Source organism: Mytilus trossulus, chromosome 10, assembly GCF_036588685.1.
Source record: "Mytilus trossulus isolate FHL-02 chromosome 10, PNRI_Mtr1.1.1.hap1, whole genome shotgun sequence".
In the NCBI taxonomy this organism is placed as follows: domain Eukaryota; kingdom Metazoa; phylum Mollusca; class Bivalvia; order Mytilida; family Mytilidae; genus Mytilus; species Mytilus trossulus.
The window spans coordinates 29,093,814-29,121,317 of record NC_086382.1 but is presented as its reverse complement, the minus strand read 5'-3'; the positions used below and the strand labels follow the sequence as shown (position 1 = coordinate 29,121,317).

Below are 27,504 nucleotides of genomic sequence, written 5' to 3'. Positions count from 1 at the left end.
TAAGAAAAGCAAAATTTTAATGAATACATGACAAACTCATACCACATCTCCTTATTTCTATAAGATCGGTTCTCCAGGCATTATTCAACAAGCAGATTGATACAGCTTTGAAATCTTCTATCTGTTTACCTAAAACCTGTATCTTTGAAATATGGTATTTTCATCACCTTTAGAACACTGAATTGAATAAGAGTAGCTCCTCAATGCTCTTGTCCACTTCATACTTTATTTTGCCTTTTTATCTTTTTTTTTCATTTTGAGTCTTTTGGACATAAAATGCTCTTCAGGCATACACAATTTAAATCCTGGTAACAGTGATTTTTTTTTCATTACTGACAAATATATCAAAGCACAATTTTTTTTTTTCAAAGATACCTAGGCATAAAAATGATAATAAATCGATCATTGAGGGAAAAAAAATAGGTTGCACATATTTTAATCATTGTTATTGTTTTCTTCTTCAGGAAATCATTGCAATCAGTTGTTCGTGGTGTAAAGCTGCCTACCATAACAAGACATCATGTTTTATGATGCAACAAATAGAGGAGCAGTGCAGTCTGGGGCCACATCAAAGTATTATTGTGCCACCATCGTGGATTATTAAACTACCAAAGAAAGTAAGTATAAACAGTGCAGTCTAGGGCCACATCAAAGTATTATTGTACACGTGCCACCATCATGGATTATAAAACTACAAAAAAAAGTAGGTATTAACAGTGCAGTCTGAGGCCACATCAAAGTATTATTGTGCCACCATCGTGGATTATAAAACTACCAAAGAAAGTGAGTATAAGCAGTGCAGTCAGGGGCCACATCAAAGTATTATTGTGCCACCATCGTGGATTATAAAACTACCAAATAAAGTGAGTACGAACAGTGCCTTCTTGGACCACATCAAAGTATTATTGTGCCACCATCGTGGATTATTAAACTACCAAAGAAAGTGAGTATAAAAAGTGGCCAATCAAAGAATTATTGTGCCACCATCGTGGATTATTAAACTACCAAAGAAAGTAAGTATGAAAAGTGCAGTCACTGGCCACATCAAAGTATTATTGTGCCACCATCATGGATTATAAAACTACCAAAGAAAGTGAGTATAAACAGTGTAGTCTGGGGCCACATCAAAGTATTATTGTGTCACCATCGTGGATTATAAAACTACCAAAGAAAGCGAGTATAAACAATGCAGTCTGAGGCCACATCAAAGTATTATTGTGCCACCATCATGGATTATAAAACTACCAAAGAAAGTGAGTATAAACAGTGCAGTCTGGGGCCACATCAAAGTATTATTGTGTCACCATCGTGGATTATAAAACTACCAAAGAAAGTGAGTATAAACAATGCAGTCTGAGGCCACATCAAAGTATTATTGTGCCACCATCATGGATTATAAAACTACCAAAGAAAGTGAGTATAAACAGTGTAGTCTGGGGCCACATCAAAGTATTGTTGTGCCACCATTTTGGATTATTAAGGATTATTAAACTATCAAAGAAAGTAAGTATAAACAGTGTAGTCTGAGTCCACATCAAAGTATTATTGTGCTACCATCATGGATTATTAAACTACCAAAGAAAGTGAGTATAAACAGTGTAGTCTGAGTCCACATCAAAGTATTGTTGTGCCACCATTTTGGATTATTAAACTACCAAAGAAAGTAAGTATAAACAGTGTAGTCTGAGTCCACATCAAAGTATTATTGTGCCACCATCGTGGATTATTAAACTACCAAAGAAAGTGAGTATAAACAGTGTAGTCTGAGTCCACATCAAAGTATTGTTGTGCCACCATTTTGGATTATTAAACTACCAAAGAAAGTAAGTATAAACAGTGTAGTCTGGGGCCACATCAAAGTATTATTGTGCCACCATCGTGGATTATAAAACTACCAAAGAAAGTGAGTATGAACAGTGCAGTCTGGGGCCACATCAAAGTATTATTGTGCCACCATCGTGGATTATAAAACTACCAAAGAAAGTGAGTATGAACAGTGCAGTCTGGGGCCACATCAAAGTATTATTGTGCCACCATTGTGGATTATAAAACTACCAAAGAAAGTGAGTACGAACAGTGTATTCTGGGGCCACATCAAAGTATTATTGTGCCACCATCGTGGATTATAAAACTACCAAAGAAAGTGAGTATGAACAGTGCAGTCACTGGCCACATCAAAGTATTGTTGTGCCACCATCGTGGATTATAAAACTACCAAAGAAAGTAAGTATAAACAGTGTATTCTGGGGCCACATCAAAGTATTATTGTGCCACCATCGTGGATTATAAAACTACCAAAGAAAGTGAGTATAAACAGTGTATTCTGGGGCCACATCAAAGTATTATTGTGCCACCATCGTGGATTATAAAACTACCAAAGAAAGTGAGTATGAATAGTGCAGTCACTGGCCACATCAAAGTATTATTGTGCCACCATTCTGGATTATTAAACTACCAAAGAAAGTGAGTATAAACAGTGTAGTCTGAGGCCACATCAAAGTATTATTGTGCCACCATCGTGGATTATAAAACTACCAAAGAAAGTGAGTATAAACAGTGTAGTCTGGGGCCACATCAAAGTATTATTGTGCCACCATCGTGGATTATAAAACTACCAAAGAAAGTAAGTATAAACAATGCAGTCTGGGGCCACATCAAAGTATTATTGTGCCACCATCGTGGATTATAAAACTACCAAAGAAAGTGAGTATGAATAGTGCAGTCACTGGCCACATCAAAGTATTATTGTGCCACCATTCTGGATTATTAAACTACCAAAGAAAGTGAGTATAAACAGTGTAGTCTGAGGCCACATCAAAGTATTATTGTGCCACCATCGTGGATTATAAAACTACCAAAGAAAGTGAGTATAAACAGTGTAGTCTGGGGCCACATCAAAGTATTATTGTGCCACCATCGTGGATTATAAAACTACCAAAGAAAGTAAGTATAAACAATGCAGTCTGGGGCCACATCAAAGTATTATTGTGCCACCATCGTGGATTATAAAACTACCAAAGAAAGTGAGTATAAACAGTGTAGTCTGAGGCCACATCAAAGTATTATTGTGCCACCATTGTGGATTATAAAACTACCAAAGAAAGTGAGTACGAACAGTGCCTTCTGGGACCACATCAAAGTATTATTGTGCCACCATCGTGGATTATAAAACTACCAAAGAAAGTGAGTATTAAACAGTGCAGTCTGAGGCCACATCAAAGTATTATTGTGCCACCATTCTGGATTATAAAACTACCAAAGGAAGTGAGTATTAAACAGTGCAGTCTGAGGCCACATCAAAGTATTATTGTGCCACCATCGTGGATTATAAAACTACCAAAGAAAGTGAGTATAAACAGTGTAGTCTGGGGCTATATTAAAGTATTATTGTGTCACCATTGTGGATTATAAAACTACCAAAGAAAGTGAGTATAAACAGTGCAGTCTGGGGCCACATCAAAGTATTATTGTGCCACCATCGTGGATTATAAAACTACCAAAGAAAGTTATTATAAACATTGCAGTCTGGGGCCACATCAAAGTATTATTGTGCCACCATCATTGATTATTAAACTACCAAAGAAAATGAGTATAAACAGTGTAGTCTGTGGCCAAATTAAAGTAATATTGTGCCACCATCTTGGATTATAAAACTACCAAAGAAAGTGAGTATGTACAGTGCAGTCTGGGGCCACATCAAAGTATTATTGTGCCACCATCATTGATTATTAAACTACCAAAGAAAATGAGTATAAAACGTGAAGTGAAAGGAGGAAAATCTGGGGCCACATCAAAGTATTATTGTGCCACCATCGTGGATTATAAAACTATCAAAGAAAGTAAGTATAAACAGTGTAGTCTGGGGCCACATCAAAGTATTATTGTGCCACCATCATGGATTATAAAACTATCAAAGAAAGTAAGTATAAACATTGCAGTCTGAGGCCACATCAAAGTATTATTGTGCCACCATCATGGATTATAAAACTACCAAAGAAAGTGAGTATAAACAGTGCAGTCTGGGGCCACATCTAAGTATTATTGTGCCACCATTGTGGATTATAAAACTACCAAAGAAAGTAAGTATAAACAGTGTAGTCTGGGGCCACATCAAAGTATTATTGTGCCACCATCGTGGATTATAAAACTACCAAAGAAAGTGAGTATGAACAGTGCAGTCAGGGGCAACATCAAAGTATTATTGTGCCACCATCATGGATTATTAAACTACCAAAGAAAGTAAGTATGAAAAGTGCAGTCACTGGCCGCATCAAAGTATTATTGTGCCACCATCATGGATTATTTAACTACCAAAGAAAGTGAGTATAAACAGTGTAGTCTGGGGCAACATCAAAGTATTATTGTGCCACCATCATTGATTATTAAACTACCAAAGAAAGTGAGTATAAACAGTGCAGTCTGGGGCCACATCAAAGTATTATTGTGCCACCATCATTGATTATTAAACTACCAAAGAAAGTGAGTATAAACAGTGTAGTCTGGGGCCACATCAAAGTATTATTGTGCCACCATCATTGATTATTAAACTACCAAAGAAAGTGAGTATAAACAGTGCAGTCACTGGCCACATCAAAGTATTATTGTGCCACCATCATTGATTATTAAACTACCAAAGAAAATGAGTATAAACAGTGTAGTCTGTGACCAATTTAAAGTAATATTGTGCCACCATCTTGGATTATAAAACTACCAAAGAAAGTTATTATAAACATTGCAGTCTGGGGCCACATCAAAGTATTATTGTGCCAACATCGTGGATTATAAAACTACCAAAGAAAGTGAGTATGTACAGTGCAGTCTGGGGCCACATCAAAGTATTATTGTGCCACCATCATTGATTATTAAACTACCAAAGGAAATGAGTATAAAAAGTGAAGTGAAAGGAGGAAAATCTGGGGCAACATCAAAGTATTATTGTGCCACCATAGTGGATTATAAAACTACCAAAGAAAGTGAGTATGTACAGTGCAGTCTGGGGCCACATCAAAGTATTATTGTGCCACCATTGTGGATTATAAAACTACCAAAGAAAGTGAGTATAAACAATGCAGTCTGGGGCCACATCAAAGTATTATTGTGCCACCATCGTGGATTATAAAACTACCAAAGAAAATGAGTATAAACAGTGTAGTCTTGGGCCCAATCAAAGTATTATTGTGCCACCATTGTGGATTATAAAACTACCAAAGAAAGTGAGTATAAACAGTGTAGTTTTGGGACCAATCAAAGTATTATTGTGCCACCATCGTGGATTATAAAACTACCAAAGAAAGTGAGTATAAACAGTGTAGTCTGAGGCCCAATCAAAGTATTATTGTGCCACCATTGTGGATAATAAAACTACCAAAGAAAGTGAGTATTAACAGTGTAGTCTGAGGCCACATCAAAGTATTATTGTGCCGCCATCGTGGATTATAAAACTACCAAAGAAAGTGAGTATGAACAGTGCAGTCAGGGGCCACATCAAAGTATTATTGTGCCACCATTGTGGATTATAAAACTACCAAAGAAAATGAGTATAAACAGTGTAGTCACTGGCCCAATCAAAGTATTATTGTGCCACCATTGTGGATTATAAAACTACCAAAGAAAATGAGTATAAACAGTGTAGTCACTGGCCCAATCAAAGTATTATTGTGCCACCATTGTGGATTATAAAACTACCAAAGAAAGTGAGTATAAACAGTGTAGTCTGGGGCCACATCTAAGTATTATTGTGCCACCATCGTGGATTATAAAACTACCAAAGAAAGTGAGTATAAACAGTGTAGTCACTGGCCCAATCAAAGTATTATTGTGCCACCATTGTGGATTATAAAACTACCAAAGAAAATGAGTATAAACAGTGTAGTCACTGGCCCAATCAAAGTATTATTGTGCCACCATTGTGGATTATAAAACTACCAAAGAAAGTGAGTATAAACAGTGTAGTCTGGGGCCACATCTAAGTATTATTGTGCAACCATCGTGGATTATAAAACTACCAAAGAAAGTGAGTATAAACAGTGTAGTCTGGGGCCACATCAAAGTATTATTGTGCCACCATCGTGGATTATAAAACTACCAAAGAAAATGAGTATAACCAGTGTAGTCTGGGGCCACATCAAAGTATTATTGTGCCACCATCGTGGATTATAAAACTACCAAAGAAAGTGAGTATAAACAGTGCAGTCAGGGGCCACATCAAAGTATTATTGTGCCACCATCGTGGATTATAAAACTACCAAAGAAAGTAAGTATAAACAGTGTAGTCTGGGGCCAAATTAAAGTATTGTTGTGCCACCATTTTGGATTATTAAACTACAAAAGAAAGTGAGTATAAAAAGTGAAGTGAAAGGAGGAAAATCTGGGGCCACATCAAAGTATTATTGTGCCACCATCGTGAATTATTTATGTACAAAAGGGAATTAGTATAAAAAGTGAAGGAGGAATTAAAAAAAGAACTCAATGTCACATTGTGGATTATGAAATTTCCAAAGACAGTGGATTAAAAAAAAAAGAATTTGGAAAAATTCCAATGGTACCAAAATTCATTGAAATAAACTCAGGGTCTAGACAAATGGAAAAGATATTTGAATTCAGACAATATATACACATAAGAACAAGGAGACTATTATCCCTGAAGACCAAAGGACTTACATGTGGTCAGCTAGAGGTCAGGTCACATGCAGTATATGGTCTTCAGCAATGAGAAAAACCCCAAAAATGTTAAGAGAGAAAACTAATAGCCTGATTTTAACGGGTATTTTATAACTTGAAAACATTATCGACAAAACCTACAACAACCTACATGTAATAGTCAGTTGTATGAAAAATTTATAGAAGTTGGCAATACACTATATATAGCTACTAACTGCTATTGAAAACTAGACTATTTGAGTCCAACTGAACTACCTTGAATCTTCTTTGTTTAATTAAAGTATATATTTGATCTAATTGTACTTGGTATTTAGGTAAAATAACAACATTTTAATATGACCTTGTTCAAGTTCTACATTGTAAAACCAGAGAAGGATCAGATTTTGCCATTCCCTTTAATATAATATTATTGTCAGTTTTGATAATGGATAATGAAAATAAAAGAACCAATGAATGGATGATACATCCTTTGATGGTAGGGCTTTAATTAAAATCTGACTTTAATTATAAAAGTCTTCTAATGAACAATGGATAAAAGGATCTTGCCAGCCAGTTTATTAGCTTTGTTAGGTTGATTATATCTCTTAAAGTCACTTAATTTGCCCTTGTAATGATACAGGAGGTTTGTGAAAAAAAAATTAATGTATCCATTAGATATTGTTATTGAAAAGTCAGTTGCAGATCAATTTTTGTCTGTTTTTTTTTTCTTTCAAATATATATGTAAGTTATGCAGAATGTTAAGAGGGGTTTAGTAACAGGGACAGATCCAGGCATTTTTAAAAGGGGATTCACAACCAAGGAGAAAAGGGAGTCCCAACTATGTGTCCCCAATCAAATGCATTGATCATAAAAAAAAGGGGGGTTCCAACCCCCAGAACCCTCCCCCTGGATCTGCCTCTGAGTAAATGTAAGTGGTACATTCTGTGAGGTCTCAAGGTCATATTTGTTGTTTCACAGAGTCTTCTTACAGACGATATACCACTGAGCAATATCATAATAATCCAAGGTTATTAACTAGAATAATGTGTGCATAACGATGGAAGCATAGCTTTTTTTTTTTGGAAAATCATTAGAAAAAGCATATTGAATTCATGTACTGTATATAGTTTAACTTATAGTGAAAAAAATTAAAGATGAATTTGTTAATCTTTGTCAATAAAAGTTTAAATATTGATCGTAATTTTTGAAATTATTAGCTTCATAATAAAAATTTTACCTTTCACAATCTCATTATTATACATTGCTGTTCTATTTCAGGGGTCTTTCAAATCTTCTTTACGGAAGAAACGACGATCTTCTATAAAGAAGAAAAAAGCAAAAGAAGAACACAGACCATTTATTATCAAGCCAATCCCTTCACCGCTACTCAAACCTCTTCTTGTTTTCATTAATCCTAAAAGTGGGGGTAACCAAGGGGCAAAACTCTTACATAAGTTTTGTTGGTGGTTAAACCCTCGACAGGTGTTTGATTTAAGTCAAGGTGGACCAAGATTTGGGTACGTAAAAGTATTTTATTTATGACTGACCTACTGTAAACCAATTTATTTTTATGGGACAATTTATTCTCCTTTCTAGGCAACTTCTTTGTGACTTAATTTTGAGATGTTCTACTTATTTCCATGATGTATTTATGAAGGGAAAGGTCTAAGGTTTAGAAGCTTTCAAGGATTTATATTTGCATTAGTTTTCTGCTCACAAAAAAATAGTTAGTTTACAGTTATACATTGAGGAACTTTTAAAAATAAATGATCAAGGGAGATAATTCACAGAACTTTTGTTGAATTTTCAAGAATTGTTTTTTGCTTTCTCATTAAGAGACAATTTTTGCAACATTTACAATAAATGCATATGTCATGCAAAAAGTGCCAAAGCGGCATACTTGTTTAGAACTGAGAATTATGTGCTGTTATTCAAATCTCATTTGGACATAACAATAAGAATAAGAAGATGTGGTATGAATGCCAACAGATCAGAGACCAAATGAAGTAGAAATCTCATTATAGCCTTCAATAATGAGCAAAATCCATACTGGAATATTAGCTTTAAAGGCTGTGCATGACAATTGTAAACTAATACAAACTAGAAAACTAACGGCCAGATTCATGTCTGATGATCAAAACAATGACTGAAAAACAAATATGATATAAAGCAACAAACAACAACCACTGAATTACAGGCTCCCGATAAACAGAATGCTTAGGGGTTCAAACATGTTAATGAGGGCTCAAACATTCCCCTTTTTAACCTTGGACAGTGGTACAACAGAACATTTATACTGTTTATACATTTCGCATCCTGTCAAATGCATTTTAAATGAAAATTTAAAAGCAAAAGTAAGTTTTGGCCTATCTCGTCTCAACAGTAATTATTATGCCAAATTACCTGCTTATTCAGTAATTCTTTTAGTTGAAAAATGAATATTTTAAACTGAAATTGATGTCAACAGTAATGCTGAAATGAATCAAACACTGATATTGTTTTAAAAGATTATGCATTTAATGTAAAAGTACTAAGAACATTAATTTCTTTCTTTACTTCTTGTATAAAACTTAAAATCAGAGCTGCGACCAAAGTTATGTTTTTGTCAATATCATAACACATATATGATCACATAACGTAAAAGCATTAGTTAAAAGGTGCTTTGGTGCAACTAAGACACTTTCCTATAGATAACAGTCAAAGGTTGCATGCACTTGTGTGACCCACTGATGTAACTATGCCTCTTTTATAAATATTTCACTTTATGTTTCACCCAATCACCAGACAAATGATCAATCACAACAACAACACACAAAGAACCACATATTTTCGTTTTAAATATATTGATTGGATCAACCAGTATAGAGATTAAACATTTGTCTACCAAGTCTCCAAAACAAAAGAATAAAAAATAGCTTGGTCGTGCCTATGTAGAAATCACCCTATTGAAAAATTACAAAGAATTGACACTGCATGCCAATGTTACCACATTCTAGTTTGATACATTTGATTGATTGATATTTGGTGTTTTAACGCCACTTTTAAGCACCACATTTAGGCCATTTAGTGGTGGCCAGTTTTAATTGGTGGAGGAAGCCAGAGTGCCCAGGGAAAACCACAACCTTCAATAGGAAAAATGACAATCCTAGTCAATTAAGATTGGAGTCAAGTGCACCTGCACGAGGGGGGTTCGAACTCACAACCCCAGTGTTGACTAGCTAGTGATAACAGTAGTAACTACTTAGACCACTCAGCCACCTAGGCCCTTGATACATTTGCACACAAGTAAATAATTTCCATGACTTTAGATGCCTTTTCATATTTTTACTTCAGAAGTTAAAGAAAGAGGAGTTATTGTCTGCAATGGTAAAAATTGTTTCAAGCATAGCAAGGCAAATGTTGTTTTTTTGACAATTCTGTCATACTTCTTTCTCCTTAGTCATGTTATTCATACTGTATAAATTTTCCATGTAATAAAAGATAACATGATTTGATTATTTCTTTCAGTCTCGAGATGTACAAAAAAGTGCCTAATTTACATATACTGGCATGTGGAGGAGATGGTACCGTTGGTTGGATCTTATCTGTGATAGACAGTTTGGGGATACATCCTGCTCCCCCTGTCGCTATTATGCCTCTCGGTACTGGAAATGATCTCTCTAGAACCCTTAACTGGGGCGGGGTAAGTTGTATGTCCCCCTGTTGCTGGAAGCCTCTCTGTACAGGAAGTACTTCTGATTTCTACATCTCTACCAATAATGCTTGTTGTACTAAAATATTTATGTACATATCGGTGTTTATAAGTGCATACTTCACAAATTTTCTGAATCTTCTATGAAATGCTTTAAGACACTTAAATAATTGTAGATCTTCCTGGTTTTTAGCGGGGTTTGTGTTGCTCAGTCTATAGTGTTTTATGATTTGTTGTATGTCTTGTCTTGTCAACTTGTTTTGCATTTTACTATGGTATTGTTGCCTTTCTACGACTTAAAGAGTTTTTATTGTCTCTTTGATGTCTTTTTATTATTGTAAGTCTTCATAAGCCTAAAACTTGATTCTTGCATTTATAGTTTATTTCAGATTAGAAACTAATTCTAAACACACGTTTTCATAAAAAAAACCATAATTTCAGTATTTCTTTAGTTATAACATAGATACAATAAAAAAAAAAGAATGAAGTTTGGAAAGAAATGAATCAAAACTGGTAAATTAGTTCTTTAATATTATCATTAAAATGTGTAAAAAGTAAGAAGTATTAAAAATTGAAAAACCTGAAGAATCCAGCAATTTCCTTTTGGGAATAAATTGTTCTTCGAAAGTTTAAATCCAAATGTATAAGGTTTACAAAAGTATTACGCAATAGTTATATGATAGTTCTTTGATTTCCCCAGATATTGCATCTCTTCTTCTACATAAATGAAAATAAATGCTCTGAAAATTGATCTTGAGAAATGTTTGCCCTGATGCTGTCATAAGATATATTGTCTTTTATTGAAAATCTAGGAAATTATATTTTTTTATCCCTTGAAGGAATTTTTTAAATATCAGTTCATAAATTCAAAGCTGATTTTATTTTTAACTTCAAGCCTCTGATAAATGATTCCTTTAAAACTTATTGGAATTAAGACACTTTATTATTTTAATTTCCTGTTAAGATTACTGTGATTTAGAATGAGGCCAGATAGGAAAAGATATCAGGTTTCCAAAACTTACCCAACTTTGAAGCTCTAATTTTGATGAATTTTATCATGTTTTGTTTTCTCTCCCTAGGGATATACTGATGAACCTATATCAAAGATTCTAAACTATGTTGAAGAGGGCCAAGTTGTACAGTTAGATAGGTAAAATATTTATATATGCTAAAATTTATCACATTAAAAAAGAAGTGGCATGGTAGGATTGCCAATGAGGCAACATCCATTAAAGGATATATATACAGTGAAACCTGACTAAACCAAATCATGTATAAAGCGGAAGCCAGTATAAACCAAACACGTTTGTAAGCACTGTCATATCAATTAATGTGCCTTGTGAACCTGATAAAAACAAACATTGGTCAAAACCAAACAAAATCTAAAGTCCTGAAGAGGTTCGGTTTAAACAGGTTTCACTGTACAATATTTTAAAATGATAATTCATTGTACAAGAAAGAGAAATGAAAACATACCAGAACAGATACCTGAAGAACATATATATTCAAAACAATCAGGATATAGTAAATACCTAAACAATTGAGAACTAAAGCTGCAGCAGTATGATGATCTTCGCTAGCCAAGGGTTACGATCCACTTCCCTCCTCTCCACCCTTGGCAGATTAAGATAGAATTTTGGAGACACAAGGTAATGATTTTCATTGGTTGCAGTGGAAACTCGCTGCATCCAATTAAAAAGCGCTTATAACATGATCGTGTGTCAATGTAGAAAGTGTATGTAAACAATTGCCATGTGATTATTGTGCAACAAGTTTTTCAATTCCTAAACATACGACTTTATTTAGTGACAATTTGAATGATTGTAATCAACTAATAGAAGTTTCTTTGTATGTTGCTTGCACAATTGCATGAATGTCAACATATATTTTCGTTTTCTCCTTTACCAAGTGTGTAGAATCTAGACGCTACCTGAATAATGTTTTCAGAATGGGGGGAAATAACCATCACTTGAAGTTAACCAATCAAAAATCTCCCCTTATTTAACCTGTGTACAAGATTTAGTAACCATGTGACCTCAAGTTAACAAAATATTCTATAGAAACCCCAAATAAAAAAATAATGATGCTTTGAAATTCCCAGGACATATGTTTATGAAATATGTTTTACTGCAATAAAATGTAGGATTAATAACCTACAACTGTCAAATTCAAGGGAATATTTTTTCGACCTATTTTCATTTACCACCGGATGGGACGTACCATGATTTGGTGGTATTACACCTTAAACCTAAAGTTTAGTATTCTGTTAAAATAAACACGATACAAACAGAAATAATAAGCATGCATTAAATTCAAATGTAATAAAATTTGTTGATTTTTGTTTTCAGATGGGATATACAATCATGTCCGTATGAGGACGGAGAGACTGATAGTATAAACAATAGTGAAGAAAGTCTATCAGAGAAACTTCCATTAGATATATTCAACAATTATTTTAGTTTAGGTGCTGATGCACAAGTAGCTTTAGAATTCCATGAATCGAGAGGTTAGTACAATTAGTGTATTTTTCCTTTGATCTTTTTAATGGCCCCGCAACGAAGTTGTCGGTGCCATATAGTTTTACCCTTGTCCGAAATTCCGTCATTCCGCAACAAACCATTACACAGAGTTTTTTTCTAAACGCCTGCAGATATTGGGCTGATTTTTGGTTTGTGAGTTAACCATGATGAGTTACAGATAAGTTTAAGTTTCGTTCCACTCCGCTAATTGTTGCTGAAATTACGGGCTTTGGACTTTGATAAATTGTTGAAAATCACAGTTATACACACTTTTTTTCTAAACGCCTTCAGATATTAGGCTGATTTTTGGTTTGTGAGTTAACAATGATGAGTTACAGATCAAGTTTAAGTTTTGTTCCTCTCCATTTATTTTTGCCAAAATTTAGGGTTAACAACTTTGAAAATTGTTGAAAATCACAGTTATACAGACTTTTTTTCTATAGGCCTCCACATTTTGATCGGAGTTTTGTTAACAGTTAATTTATAATTAAGAACATATCATGAGACTACCATCATGTTTGTGTTCACATGTGTTATTGAAATTGCAGATTTTTCAACTTTTTGGGACGGGGCCATTCGTGTCGCTTTGACACATCTAGTTTGTTATAATTTTTCATATCATGCTACTTGCTTGAGATGGAAAATTATTGCTAGAAACTAAGGAGGCACGTGGTTTTGCTAATGAAATTGACAACGTTGTCATAGGTAAAATAGTGATTAACAGATTATCATTAGTCATCTCAATACGATTGCTTTTCTGGCTTTTACCGTAGCGGCTCAAGCACGAAACCAATCTCGTTGAGATGATCAACAATAATCTATAATTATAAGTCATACTTGTACATAAGATACTATTAGGTTAGTGCATTTAGTTTTATTGATTGTAATAAAATTGAGACTGGAAATGAGGAATATGTGAAAGAGACAACAACCTGACCTAAGAGCAGATAACAGCTGAAGAATAGTAATAGGCACAATAATAGCAGATCTTCATTTTCCTTCTGTTCTGTTACTTGTCAATGTGAGGATTTTGGTGTTTCAAGTACAAAATTTGTACTTCAGCATCCAAATCCAGTATTTCTATTGGTTCAATTCTGAAAAATGAGTACCAATGTCAATTTTGTGCTTAGTTAACTCAAGGTCATATAAGTGAGACGACATCAAACTTCAAGCAAAATATATGTTTAATGATACAAACAAAAAAGTGATTTAAATTCTATTAGCATTGTGATTATAAATATATCAATTTGAAATTAGTAACTGTGTAAATTCAGAAATAATCAAGGGCATTGTTGTCTATTTTATCATTTTATAATGTCTCGGAAATAAAAAATATATTGTGCTATTTTTTGTAAAAGTTTTATTTTATCTTTTACAGAAGCAAATCCAGAAAAATTTAACAGTAGATTTTGGAATAAAATGTTCTATGCAGGGGTAAGATTTAATTGTTTCTAGTTTATGTGACACTGATATTTTATACTTCTGTGAATGATTTACCATTATGTAAAGAAAAAAAACAGTTAGTAGTGTGAGTCAGCTTTCTTCTACAAAGTAACTAGAAATATTCACTTCTTGGACAAATAAACATGAGGAATACCCTTAAATAATTTGGATAATTAAGGAATGACTGTAGTATTTATTCTGTCTATGAAGAAACAACATAAAAAATTTGGTGTACACTGAATAACGCGCGTAGCGGGTTATTCAACAGTGTACACCACACTTTTTTATGTTATTTCCAATAGACAGAAAAAATAGTACAGTCATTTCTTATAATTTAATTCTAAATTCCATTTTAAACAGTAGAAAACCATTAAAAAACGTTGATGATGTCACGGTCACATGACTAAATTATGTCTTTGGGCTCATAACAAAATAACGTCAGCCAATCAGAAGACATGTTACATCCAAAATTGAATTATTAGAAAAGAGATTTAAGAAGATGTGGAATGTAACTGCCAATTTGCAAAAAAGCTTCAGTTTGGAAACATTTTACATGTACCAGCAATCTGACATTATACTGTAATTTGTAAATTCAGAAATTATTGCGATGTTTCTGTTATTGTGTAAAAATATGCGACAGGGTTATATCGTACTAATTTAGACTCTTATTTTGAACCTTTTTATATGAATTAAACAGGATTTTTCACAATATCACAAAAATTGAAATCACGTTTTAGTCCAAAATGACATAATCGGATAATTTCTGAATTTACGGTATATAAGACAAACAGCAGCTTTTGGTTGAACTGTCCATGTAAAAATAGAAATAAGGCTATAACTGCCATATTTAATTTTATAAATAGTTTGTGTTATAATTATTTTCAGGCTGGGGGTAAAGATTTTCTGAAACGAAGTTGTAAAAATATAGCTGATAGTTTACAGTTAATTGTAAGTATAGATTAAAGTTTGATTTCTAATGAATAGCGTTATTATTCTCCCAACAAACAAATTTTCACATCTTATTTCTGAAATTTTCATTTAATCGATATGTTATTGTTTGTTGTCAATTGTTCAAAATTTGATTACGACGTCAAATTTGTCTGCTCTTCTCTGAAATCCCATTGTAGCATCTTGAAAAAAGGTGACACTGTCTAATGCTGTCACCTATAAGGAACACATCATTTTGCAGATCATTCCAAATTGTCAGCATTTCGTCTAGGAACAGATTCCACCACCAAATCTCTTACAATACAATATGTATCCACTCTTGACAGTATGATTTTTGATATTTTCAACACTCAGCAAGCCTGGCGTTTTAAAACTGAAAATTGAGCTGTCTTGAGTGGATATATATCTGATCACACTAAATGGAGTGGTAGAATATGTATTTATAAATCCCATTCTTTCATGTTAAAAATAGGACTATTGTGTTGACAATTGCTTATCAAAACATACTTATAGTATTGCTATTGGAAAAGAGAATGGATGATATGTGAGTTCGTTTTCAATGTCACAGAGCTAATATAAGGCACTGGCTTTATAGACTCACGTTCAGATATACATATTTATTATAAACAGGTTCAAAAATATACACTTCAATTAATTTACATTGTTTGAAATATACACACATCCATTGGCTCTCATTAACTATCCTCAACTCTTCTGCATCTCAACATTTACCAACTTTTATTATCGTGAAGGCCTTCACTACTTTTCATCATTTTCTCACACATGAAATCATCATTCATCCCCAGACCACACAACTATAGGGACAGAATATAAACAAACAGAAACATAAAGTATACCGCTTCTAATTAGAAATGATTATAGTTAAAACTGCATCATACATTAAATTTAACGGGTCAATCAGACAGTCAGCTAAAGTTCATGAAAACAATAAATTTATAACAAGTACTTAACATGCTTGACCATTGCAAATTAATGTAGGCAATTAAATACGGATCAGAGTTAAGAAATAAATATGCAAAGTTTCACCCTATGACATCAGTTCTGAATAGTCTAAACTTGCTATTGTAACAACTGTTTTAATATAAATATAAGATGTGATATGATTTCCTATGAGACAATTTTAATTCACATAAAAGAAAATGACATGGATTTAAACATCTATAGGTCACAATTCAGCCTTCAATAATGAGAAACACCCATTCCCATAGAATAAGCTTTTAATTCATGAGAAACCTAACATTGCATGACTAATGTTCTTATTCAATTTCCTCTGGGGTTAAATTGTAGAATGCCTGAATCAAGTGTGTGAGGTTTTTGCTTCAATTCACAGTGGAGTCAACCCCAAATACTATACTTTAGTTATATTATCAAAGGTACCAGGATAATAATTAAGTACGCCAGACGCACGTTCAAATTTTCGAATAATCTTGGTTATTATAATCATGATTTTATCCCTTCATAATGCGAGGGATAAACTTTCAAGATAATGGCAGCCTAGGAACTATTTAAAATTTTTATGATTGGACAGATTATTATGTATCTATTTCTTATTTATTCATAAGAATTATAATTGTATATTTTACAGTGTGATGGTAAAGATTATACTTCTAAAGTCCAGGAGTTAAAAATTATTTGTTTGTTATTTCTAAACATTCCAAGGTACGTATTGTTGTTCGATTTTACCTATGTACAAAATGTTATTAGTTAATTTAAGGTGGTACCCAACACTTTCACTAAAATTAATTTGGCTCGTTTAATTTTTTTTCATAAAATTTTGTCAGTATTTACTTTGACCCTTTAGCAAAAATATAAAATTTTCAAAAATTTGGACCTAGCGTTTTGTCAGAAAAATTACACTAGTTATATAGCAGTTTGACAAACACCAATTTTGATCATTGAGAAGCTTAATATTCCTTTTACAACACAGTGTAATTAAAACGTTAAGCCGACTTTACAGAGTTATCTCCCTGTAGTGTTAGGTACAACCTTAACACAGTTAAAAAAGTGAAATTTTCAACACCCCAAAGAAAAAAATGAAATTCTTCACAAAATGTATATGAATAGGATTAATTATGATAAATACCAAAAATGTTGGACTGTAGATCTGACCACTCCAATCACCAACAACACCTGGCATTTCAGAAAAACAGAAGTGGAAGATATATAAAAAAAACTTGCAGTATTATAAAAATTAGATGTGGTATCATTGCCAATGTGACAGCATTCCAACAAAGATCAAATCATTTAGAAGCAGAGTTCGCGAAATCTTTTTTCCCCTGGTGGTCCTTGAAAAAAATCTGCTGGTCCTCACTATAAATATATTGAAAATACTAAAATTGTATCAGTCCTATGCAAAATTTTGGTGGTGAAATCCTGAGGACTGACTATTTTTACTAATTATGTAGAAGTTCGGATATTTAAGGCTGATTGATTCAATCAATCATTTGAAATTTTATATTTTCTTTTAAATCTTCAACTTCGATCTAGATATCTTTACATAAAGTCCAAAATAGCTATGTCAAGAAAATAATGTCAAAAGCAATTATATTTGGATTCATCAATATTCGTTGGATTCCAGTTTTCGTGGATACAGGAAACCATGAATTTAAATTTTCAAGGAATTACAAATTTTCAAAAGGAATGAACACAGACTTTGCACAACCATGCAATTAAATATCCAAGAATTTCTAAGTTTGTATTCCTAAAACCTTAAAAATTGGGACCCACGAAAATGATTGAATCCACAGTATTAATATTTTGTACTGACACACCAATGCTGTACATGTTTCAAATTAGAAACTTTTGTTTGACTAATTATGCCAATTTTTAGATATTCCAGTGGAACAACACCATGGGGAAACTCAAATGCAATTAATACATGTTGCATATTCATTGTGTCTATTTTTAGATATTCCAGTGGAACAACACCATGGGGAAACCCCAATGCAATAGGTTATGATCCACAAAGACATGATGATGGACAAATGGAGGTGATTGGATTTACTTACTCCTCCCTTGTAAGTTATAGTTGTAAGATGGGCGTAAAGGGGGATAATCTACACAGAAGAGTGCGAAATAAAATTGCCATTCCATTATGAACAAACAATTTAAATTTTCTTGACCATTGATTTTTTTTACCAATTTCATGAAACACAGTGAATAAGGAACCTTTTTCACGGCTGCACAAGAAATAAAAATTGCAAAACAGTTTCATAAAAAAAAACCTTTACCACCCTCTTTTAATAATTGTGGGTACAGTTAAATAGCTTATAGGTATGCAGTTTTAAAGTCAAATTGGATTACGTCATGATCTCTGCCGTCTTGCTTACAGTAGTTACAAAAAGTAGTTCTGTCTGTATCTATTGAAAAATAATTGATGTTGTGAGCTACTACCTAAACCCTTTAGACCAAATACTGTAAACCAACTTTATTTTTGGGAGCGATTTATTTTTGCGTCTTTCATGAGTAGAAAAGTAACGCTAATATAAATTGTTGTGAATATGTTAAACTTGGATCTTTTCTTATTAATCCACAACAAGTAAATAACAAAACCGTGAAATTAAATAGCTGCTCAATTGAGAAGAAAGGGTAAACACACAAGATAAAGTATCCGTGAAAATAAGTTGGTTTAAAGTAAGTTGACGTATTTTCTTATATGCAAATCATATAAGAATTATTATTATTTTTATGACCCATTTATGGGCATTATGTTTTCTAGTCTATGTGTCTGTTTGTTTGTCGTCTGTCCCGCTCCAGGTTAAAGTTTTGCTGGATGTAGTTTTTGATGAAGTTGAAATACAATTAACTCATGTTCCTTATGATATGGTCTTTCTAATGTTAATGCGAAATGAGTTTTTTATCTCAATTTCACAATACAATGAACATAGAAAATTGTAGTGCAAGTGGGTCATCCGTGTACTATGGAAATATTCTTGTTTTTTCTAGGCCACTTTATACATGGGAGGACACGGAGACAGGATATGCCAATGTAGTCATGTGAAATTGATTACAAAGAAATCTATAGCAATGCAGGTTGATGGGGAACCTTGTCGACTGAAATCATCTGTTATACAGGTCAAAATGAAAGGTCAAGGCAACATGATCATGAAACCCAAGCGACGAGGATCCATGCCGATAGCAAACGAGTAAGTCATTTTTGCTTGTTTTACATTATTAAAATTAACCTGCTTGCCTACTCAGTACTACTGTGGATTCATTAATATTCGTTGGATACCAATTTTCGTGGATTTTGTGGGTACAGGATAACCACGAATTCAAATGTTCAACGAAATACAAATTTTGTAAAGGAATGAGTGTAGACTTTGCCAAAACCACGAAATTAAATATCCACGAATATGTAAGTTTTCCTCAAACCACGAAATTTGATACCCACGAAAAATAAATGAATCCACAGTATATACATAGATGGTCTAAAAATTACTTAAAGAAAAAGAAAGAAAAAATGTGAATTCAGATATATAGCTATATAAGGTAGATGCTGTATCTTTATACAACATTAAAGCCTGTCATATAAGAGCATAATTTTATTCTTGATATTATTTTAAATTTCTTCTACCAAGACTTCCTGTTAAGCAATTTTAAAGTTGTTGTTTTTTTCATCGTATGAAGTTTGTACCCTTAATTTTTTTTTTTTATGAAATAAATAAACAGTTTTCTGTAAATACATGTATAACTAAAAGGAAAGTCAGTTTTGCTATGAATATTCATTTTCATATACAGTAAACATATAATAGCTAATTTTCACAAATGGCTTATTACTGGCACTTTGTTGAGTAGAAAAATAACCAGAATTTATCAAATTTGTATCTTTATTTGTATTATCCACCACATCAAGAAAATGAGTTATCACCAACCAAAAACAAGTGCCATGTATTTGATGAGAGCTTAATGAGAAAATTGTAAATGAAAATAAGTTGATTAACATTGATAATTAACAACAAATCTTCTAGTATATGTTGTCATTTGAGGAGTTTGCAATAAAATGTAAATTATCAGAATTCCTCCTATTTTGTAATCACTTTTTTTTTTATCAAAATACAAAAACAAAAGTTAAAGAAAAGATAATTTTACTTTTTTTCTATTCAGTATTTGAATTTTTGTATTTTTTTTCTTGATATTTTTATTTTATGGTGGAACATAACACTACAAGAAGATAACTCTGTAAAAATCAGATAAAAGTTTTAATTGATTTTTTTCTTTCTTTCAAATTGGTGTTTATCAAACTGCCATATATTTAAATTTTTTTTTTCAAAATTAAGTGTGTGGTTTATTTTTTTTGAAATTTTTAATTTTTTGTCAAAAGTACAAAGTAAATATATTGTCAAAATTTGAGGAAAATTAAACCAGCCAAATTTATTTTAATCAAAGTGTTGAGTACCACCTTAGCTTTCTATTATTTTTCTATTTTAATTGATATTTGGATGCAAACTCCTTGCTAGCAGACTGATTCAGTCCATCTATAGTCCTGAATTGGCTTTTTTCAGTCCACCCTCCATGCCAGAAAGGTTGAGGATACAAGTGAGTCGTATCAGTATGGCAGATTATGAAATGCTACATTACGACAAAGACAAGTTACGCGAGGCTTGTAAGTGACGGAATGATATTATTTATATATCGGTACCAGCATGCGGTTTATAGATTGCCGTGCTTCCCAATTTTATTAATACTCACTGCACTAACATCCCCAATCATTTAGCTTATAGCAATTTAATAAGATTTTTGCATGGTACAATTTGTCTTTACATGTATTTCCTATTTGTGTAGTAGGATAAAGGACTGCAGTCATGCTACTTTTTATAATAACATTTTTGATATTTTGTTGTTGATATTAACTCTTTTGATTATGCAAATCAAAAATATAAATAAAGATGTATAACGTATACATACATATATAGTAAAATTATTTAAATTATTTCAAGCAATTTTATTGTGGAAATAAATTATGAACAAAGTTAAAAAATTATTTTGATAATATATTTACTTGATCAAGCAATATTAATCTTCCTTATAATTGAAGGTTATTTTCTTATTTCTAATTTTAAAATTAAAAAACGTCTATAAGATCTATTTTTTTCTGCTATTGTCTATTTTAAGCATTTTCTTTGGGTATTTGATAAAACATTTTTTTTCAAATTTTGTCAGATTCAATTTTATATTTTATTTTATAAGATGTATTATTTTTCTTCAGTGCTAATATTTGCCACTATAATGCAATACAACAATCAATGTTAAATTGTTTCCATACTAAGAAATTGTACCATGTAAAAGCTGTTTCAAATTAAAGCTTCATTGAAATATTTCATTACATATATTTCCCCTAAAAATGATAGTGTCAGGAAATTTAAGTTTCAAGGTAAGTTGTTATCAGATAAGGTAAGTGCTATAGTAGTAAGTTTTTTTTTCAGGATAACATTTATTTTATAAAATTATACTGAAAATAATATTTAAAGTTGTATAATAATTGAATTTTATATTAATTTCTACCACATGTAGAACAGATATTTGTCTCATTGACAATCATACCACATCTTTTTTTTTATATTTAGTCCAAAATATGACACATAAAGATTTGACTTCAGTTTGCTAAGCAAAGATTTTGGAAATCAGTAAATGTTTATTTATGTATATTACCAGGCAAAAATATAAATATGAATACAATATATATATGAACTAGATAGTTATTGATAACATTACAGCTATTTTCCGAATGCATGTAGTTTGAAGGTTTGTTTCACTTGCTTGCTTCGTTAGTTTAAATGTTTGCTTGAATTTGTAAGCTAGAAAGACATCTGCAATCAAAATATAAGCAGGGCTTAATTCAGTATTGGAGGCTTGAGACAACATTTATACAAAAAAGCAGGCAAGCACAACAATTTTATTAACAACATGCATTAGGAAAATAGCTTTAAACATTCAGTCCAATTACATTTTACATTGTCGTCCTGAATATGCATGAAATATATTTGCCACTGGACATTAAGCAACCAACAATCATTCATTTTACATTTGATCTACATTTTGGTTTGTCTGTCGTGTGGTAACAGAGATATACATACTCATTGTAGATAATATGGCAGACAAAGTGCGAAAAGAAAAAAAAGGTTATTTTTACAAACTGCTTATCTATGTGTATAATCCCCATATTAATATATCATAACCAAGTTTGTAACATGTTGATTGATACTCATGTGATAATATTGAAAAATGTAAAATAATAAAAATACTGAACTCTGTGGAAAATTCTATAAACTGAAAATTTGTTAAAAAAAAAAAAAAAAAGCTCATATACCCATCAAACAAATGAATGATAACTAATGCAAACAAAGTACAGGCATTTATTAAGAAAATGGTGGATTAAACCTGGTTTTATAACTAGCTAAACTTCTCACTTGTATGACAGTTTCACAAGATTCCTTGACATTGACAATTGATTTTTTAAAGGGAACATTAAGAGAGATTTTTGTTTCTTAAAAAAAAATAAGAAAAAAAATAGAATTTTACAAACCTTTGTCTATTTCAGGATTACATACCGTATTCATCCATATATAATATGCAGTTGTGTATAGTACGCAACCCCTTTTCATCCCCCTAAATCAAGAAAATACGTTGAAAAAAATAGTTGTATTTTTTTGGTAAAAAACCTTTGATAGGAAACTATAAGTCCATGTATTCAATCTTCATTCAAGTCTATTATAAGATAATAAAAAAAAATAGTATAGAAAATTGTTCATTCAATCAAATTTTTTTTTGGATAAATATTTTATGATTTTAGTATTATCACATGTAGTGTTTATAACATTGTCTTGCGATTGTAACAGTTTGCTGCAAATCTTAATAAAAGTTTAAAAGTTGATTTTTTTAACAGGATTTAACATAACATGGGCTAATTTTTTTTTGCTGCAAACCAAACTTGTACCACTACATAAGACTTTTCACTGTATAACCATTTTTTTCACAAACACAAACCTAGTTGTATAACAGATATGTTTCACATATACAATAACCACGGTTTAAAATATACTGTTTTATTTATTTTTACTGGTAATTAACAAAAAATACCTATGTAAAAAGTGCAAAGGAACTATATATTTGAAATTAAACACTTGAGTTATACATGTTTGAAAGCTGTGAAAAGAATTGAAAGTCACTGAAAATAAGGTCTGATGGAACTTGAGTTAAAATAACCTATAAAATTAAAGATTAAATTCTAAGTGTTGTTCTTGAATGATAATTTTGATTTCAATGGCTTGCAGGGTTTTTTTTTTATCAACTTATAAAACTCAATTATTTAGACTTATTAGATATATAAGAAAATGTGGTATTAGTGTCAATGAGACAACTCTCCAACCAAGTCACAATTTGGAAAAGTAAACCATTATTACGGTCTTCAACGAGGAGCCTTGGCTCACACCGAACATTAATACTTATTCAGAGGAGTAAACATTTCATTTAAACACATGTATTGAGATGCATAAGGTCCTATTTTGCCTAAAAGTGAGCAGGTATAATTTTTGGTTAATGTTATGTAGATAAAAATCCTTTAAAGGCCAAATGCTTCTTTAAAAATGCTTAAGCAGGAATAATTTGTGATTAATTTAATATGGATAAAATCCTGCAGAGGCCAAATGATAGATTGAACATTAAATCTGTTACTTAAATGAATCATAGGAGAAGGGTGGAGGTAATGCTAGGAATAGATAATGCAGAAATAATTGTATGGTGGTGGTTCGAAGTATCAAGAGTTTTCTTTTAATTGTGCCTACATAATTGCTGTAAAACAATAAAATTGAATAAATAATATAATATATTGTGCTATACAGATTTATTTGAACATCAAGTTTTGTTTTAAATCAGGCTTTACAAGGCTTTCAATACAATTGTCTAAAGCTTGAAACTGACTGTTGCTCTCATAATAATTGTCAAAAGCTTCAAAAAGTGAAATTTAGAACTGCTTATTAAACATTGTCCGGAAAAATGTTTTATATATTTTTTTATATGTATCTTTATATTTCACTGTATATTCATTATTGTTTGGGTTATATCAATTTTTTGGGGCGCCCAAAAACCATGATTTAAATGTTCAATTGTGCACTAATTTTATATAGGCTCATATATGCATGCAGACTTTGACAAAACCACAAAATTAAATATCTTTTACTCCATAACTTTTATTCCTCAATCCACATAAATTGGTCACACAAAATAATTGAATCTTTAGTATTTCAAATGGATTGAAGAAAAGACCAGTGGGAACTGTGTATCTTGTATTTATAAACAAACATCATACCACATCTTCTGTTTTATGAATATTTGCTTGGAATAGAATCACTTTGAGACATTTTCCAGTCTGATTGCAGTTTATACATCATTTGAATTAAACACATGTAGGAAATATTTGATTTGTACGCTGGACTTACTGTGAACGAACTTATTTTCCTCGAGACCTTTTTTTGCATTTTACCGAAAAAAATTGCACACGTAAATAAGTTAGTTTACAGTACTCATATGTCATTCAGGGAATAATACAAAAAAATGATTTATTTATGAAGTTTAATGTTGTTATATAGATTGTGTTATATAAAGAATTTCAATGTTAGATATTTCAGTTTTCCAAATTTTCATCAGCACTGGATTTCAATAAATAGTGGTGATTTTTTTGTACTAATCCAATTTTTTGCCTAATTTTTGACAGCTGTACCACTTGGTCTGATAGTAGTGGATAATAATGCCGACTTAGAACAGGTTCGACAGATTATCAACAAATTACATCAGGTTTGTATAAGATATATAACATTTAAACCAATTTGGGTAGATGGAAAATTTTGTTCTTAAATGTTTAAGAAACAAGTAGCTATGCTTATATTAGCAAGAATAGGGAAAAGTCAAATGAAAAAAATTCTGAATCCAAGAAAAATTCAAAACAAAATGTCCCTTAAGAAATTGAAAAATAAACATCTTAAACACATGTTATATTCCTGACTTGTTCAGACACTTCCTTATGATCAAAATGATTGATTGAACTTTGTTTTATAGCTAGCAAAACCTCTCACTGGTATGACTGGCATCAAATTCCATTAGGTGTTATGTTGTGTTTGGGTTTTTTTTATGTTTTAAAAGAAAGGCTTTTTATTTGATTGATTAATTGTTGGTGTTTAATACCACTCTCATCAGGATTGAATATTTTGATTGGGTCAGTACTAGGTGAAAGAACAATGACTTTTGGCAAAAACAATGACCATCCAAGTCATTTGAAAAATTGTAGTCAAACCTGTGTAGGGGGTCGAACTCACAACCTCTGTTTTGATAGGCTTGTAATACAGAAGATGAGCTACTCAGACCACTTATCTTCCAAGACCCCTATTTTCACTAGCTTAATCTTAAGACATAAATAGTTCACATAAAACTGCATATTTTACCATGTATACTGAATTTTTGAGTTTTTCAATTGTAGAGTGATTCCGATGAAACATTTACAGTTAATAAACTTTCTCCAAAATGGTGCTTTCTAGACTGTAAGTATAGGCATAAGGCCGAGTGAAAATAATTGTTAGTTGTGTGTCTTTCTGTATTAATATTTTCAATATGGGATTTTTTAACTCTTTTTATGCCTATATACTGTTCTGTTTGTCACAAAAATGTGGTGTGAACGTTGAAGCTACATGGATGCATTAGAGGGACGAAAGATACCAGAGGAACTTTCAAAATCATAGATTGAAAATAAACTGACAATGCCATGGCTAAAAGAAAATTTCAAACTGACAAATAATAATAGTATACATGAAACAATTTAGAATACTTAAGACTGAATGTAACACAAACTCTATCAAAAACTGGGGATGATCTCAAGAATCTATATTTTCTACAAATAAATAAGACAAATTCTCTGGTGCAGTCAAACAAAAGCTTCAGGTTTTAGTTTAAAATAGATAATTCTAAGAAATAGAGAGAGAGAATTAGTTCTGCTTAAGTTGGAACCTAACACTACAGGGAGATAACTCTGTAAAATCAGCAGAACTTTTTAATGTTTCAAGGGAATATTAAGCTTCTCAATGATCAAAATAAGTGTTTGTCAAACTGCTATATAACCAGTGTAATTGTTCTGATTAAAAGGTTGGTTCAATTTTTTTTATGTTTTTGTCAAAGGGTCAAAGTAAATACTTTGTCAAAATTTTATGTAAATTAAACGAGCCAAATTAATGTTAGTGAAAGTGTTGGGTACCACCTTAAAGAAAAGAAACAATACTCCTATAGTGAACAAATTTCCAAAGAGTTTATCCTGGAAAAGTAAAATCACAAAAATACCAAACACTTAGGAAAGTTAAAAATGGAAAGTCCCTTATCAAATTGATAAAAAAAGTCAAAAGCTCAAAAACATCAAACAAAGGGAAACTATGTCAATTTATGTATACCGGTATATATTAACAGACAGTGAGTGAGACATTTTGAAGAATTTGAACCATCTTTTTCAGCTACAACAGCTGAAAGATTTTTCCGTATTGACCGAGCACAGGAACATTTACATTATATAACAGACATTTCCTCGGAAGATTTGTACATTCTTGATCCGGATTTACAAAGTCAACGAGGCAATACATTAGTGTCGACATCATCAGAGGCCTTTACACCGTCAGACATTGTGACACCATCTTCCGACAAACTTTGTTGTGTTGAAAATAATTTCAGTAAAGATAAGGATTTAGTGTTCACGTTTTCCATGCCAGTTACGCCACCAAAGTCACCTGGGTAAGGATATAGTTTGTTGTTTTCATAATTTAAACTAAAAGAATATAAGGTCTATGTATATAAATGTGAATTTATGTCATGTTACAATGTTAGAATTGGAAAGCAAATTTCATATTTATTTTTAGACAAAGATTTAAAAGATAAAAGAGTACTTAAAATGATATTTTTGGTCAAATAAAAGAAGTATGATTAAAAGGTAATGAGAGGGAAGAAAAATGGTCATGACCATAAAAACTCTGAAATATCACCAGAATCAAAAAAAATCTGGGGGAAAAAATTTATGAAAGGGATGAAAAAATTTTGAAATCCAAATCCTACCTCTGCAACAAGTGAAAGACAATATTTTATTCTAAATTGAAACAGTTAGATCTTAAAATTTAAACTTTGAACCTTTTTTGAATATTTCAAATTTAAATGTTGAGAGTGAACATATCTTCTCAAATCCAGTATCCAGTACCACGGTCTTTACATCAAAATGC

The 27,504-nt window shown here is 31.8% G+C and overlaps 1 protein-coding gene across 26 annotated transcripts in view; it reads left to right on the top strand.

The window, feature by feature from the left end:
- The window catches only part of LOC134687179 (diacylglycerol kinase zeta-like), a 208,664-nt gene that overhangs the window by 161,641 nt on the left and 19,519 nt on the right, over nt 1-27,504 (top strand). For 20 of the 26 annotated variants that reach the window (XM_063547253.1, XM_063547248.1, XM_063547250.1 and 17 more), the window contains 15 exons: nt 465-617; nt 7,919-8,157; nt 10,148-10,322; nt 11,411-11,481; nt 12,680-12,837; nt 14,229-14,284; nt 15,179-15,241; nt 16,848-16,921; nt 18,171-18,279; nt 19,208-19,407; nt 20,746-20,867; nt 22,348-22,383; nt 24,975-25,054; nt 25,734-25,794; nt 26,752-27,025. In XM_063547253.1, the coding sequence (XP_063403323.1) occupies nt 465-617; nt 7,919-8,157; nt 10,148-10,322; nt 11,411-11,481; nt 12,680-12,837; nt 14,229-14,284; nt 15,179-15,241; nt 16,848-16,921; nt 18,171-18,279; nt 19,208-19,407; nt 20,746-20,867; nt 22,348-22,383; nt 24,975-25,054; nt 25,734-25,794; nt 26,752-27,025 (1,871 nt within the window). The remainder of the gene's footprint in view (nt 1-464; nt 618-7,918; nt 8,158-10,147; nt 10,323-11,410; nt 11,482-12,679; nt 12,838-14,228; nt 14,285-15,178; nt 15,242-16,847; nt 16,922-18,170; nt 18,280-19,207; nt 19,408-20,745; nt 20,868-22,347; nt 22,384-24,974; nt 25,055-25,733; nt 25,795-26,751; nt 27,026-27,504) is intronic. The other 6 variants (XM_063547236.1, XM_063547238.1, XM_063547259.1 and 3 more) reach the window with 3 other exon arrangements.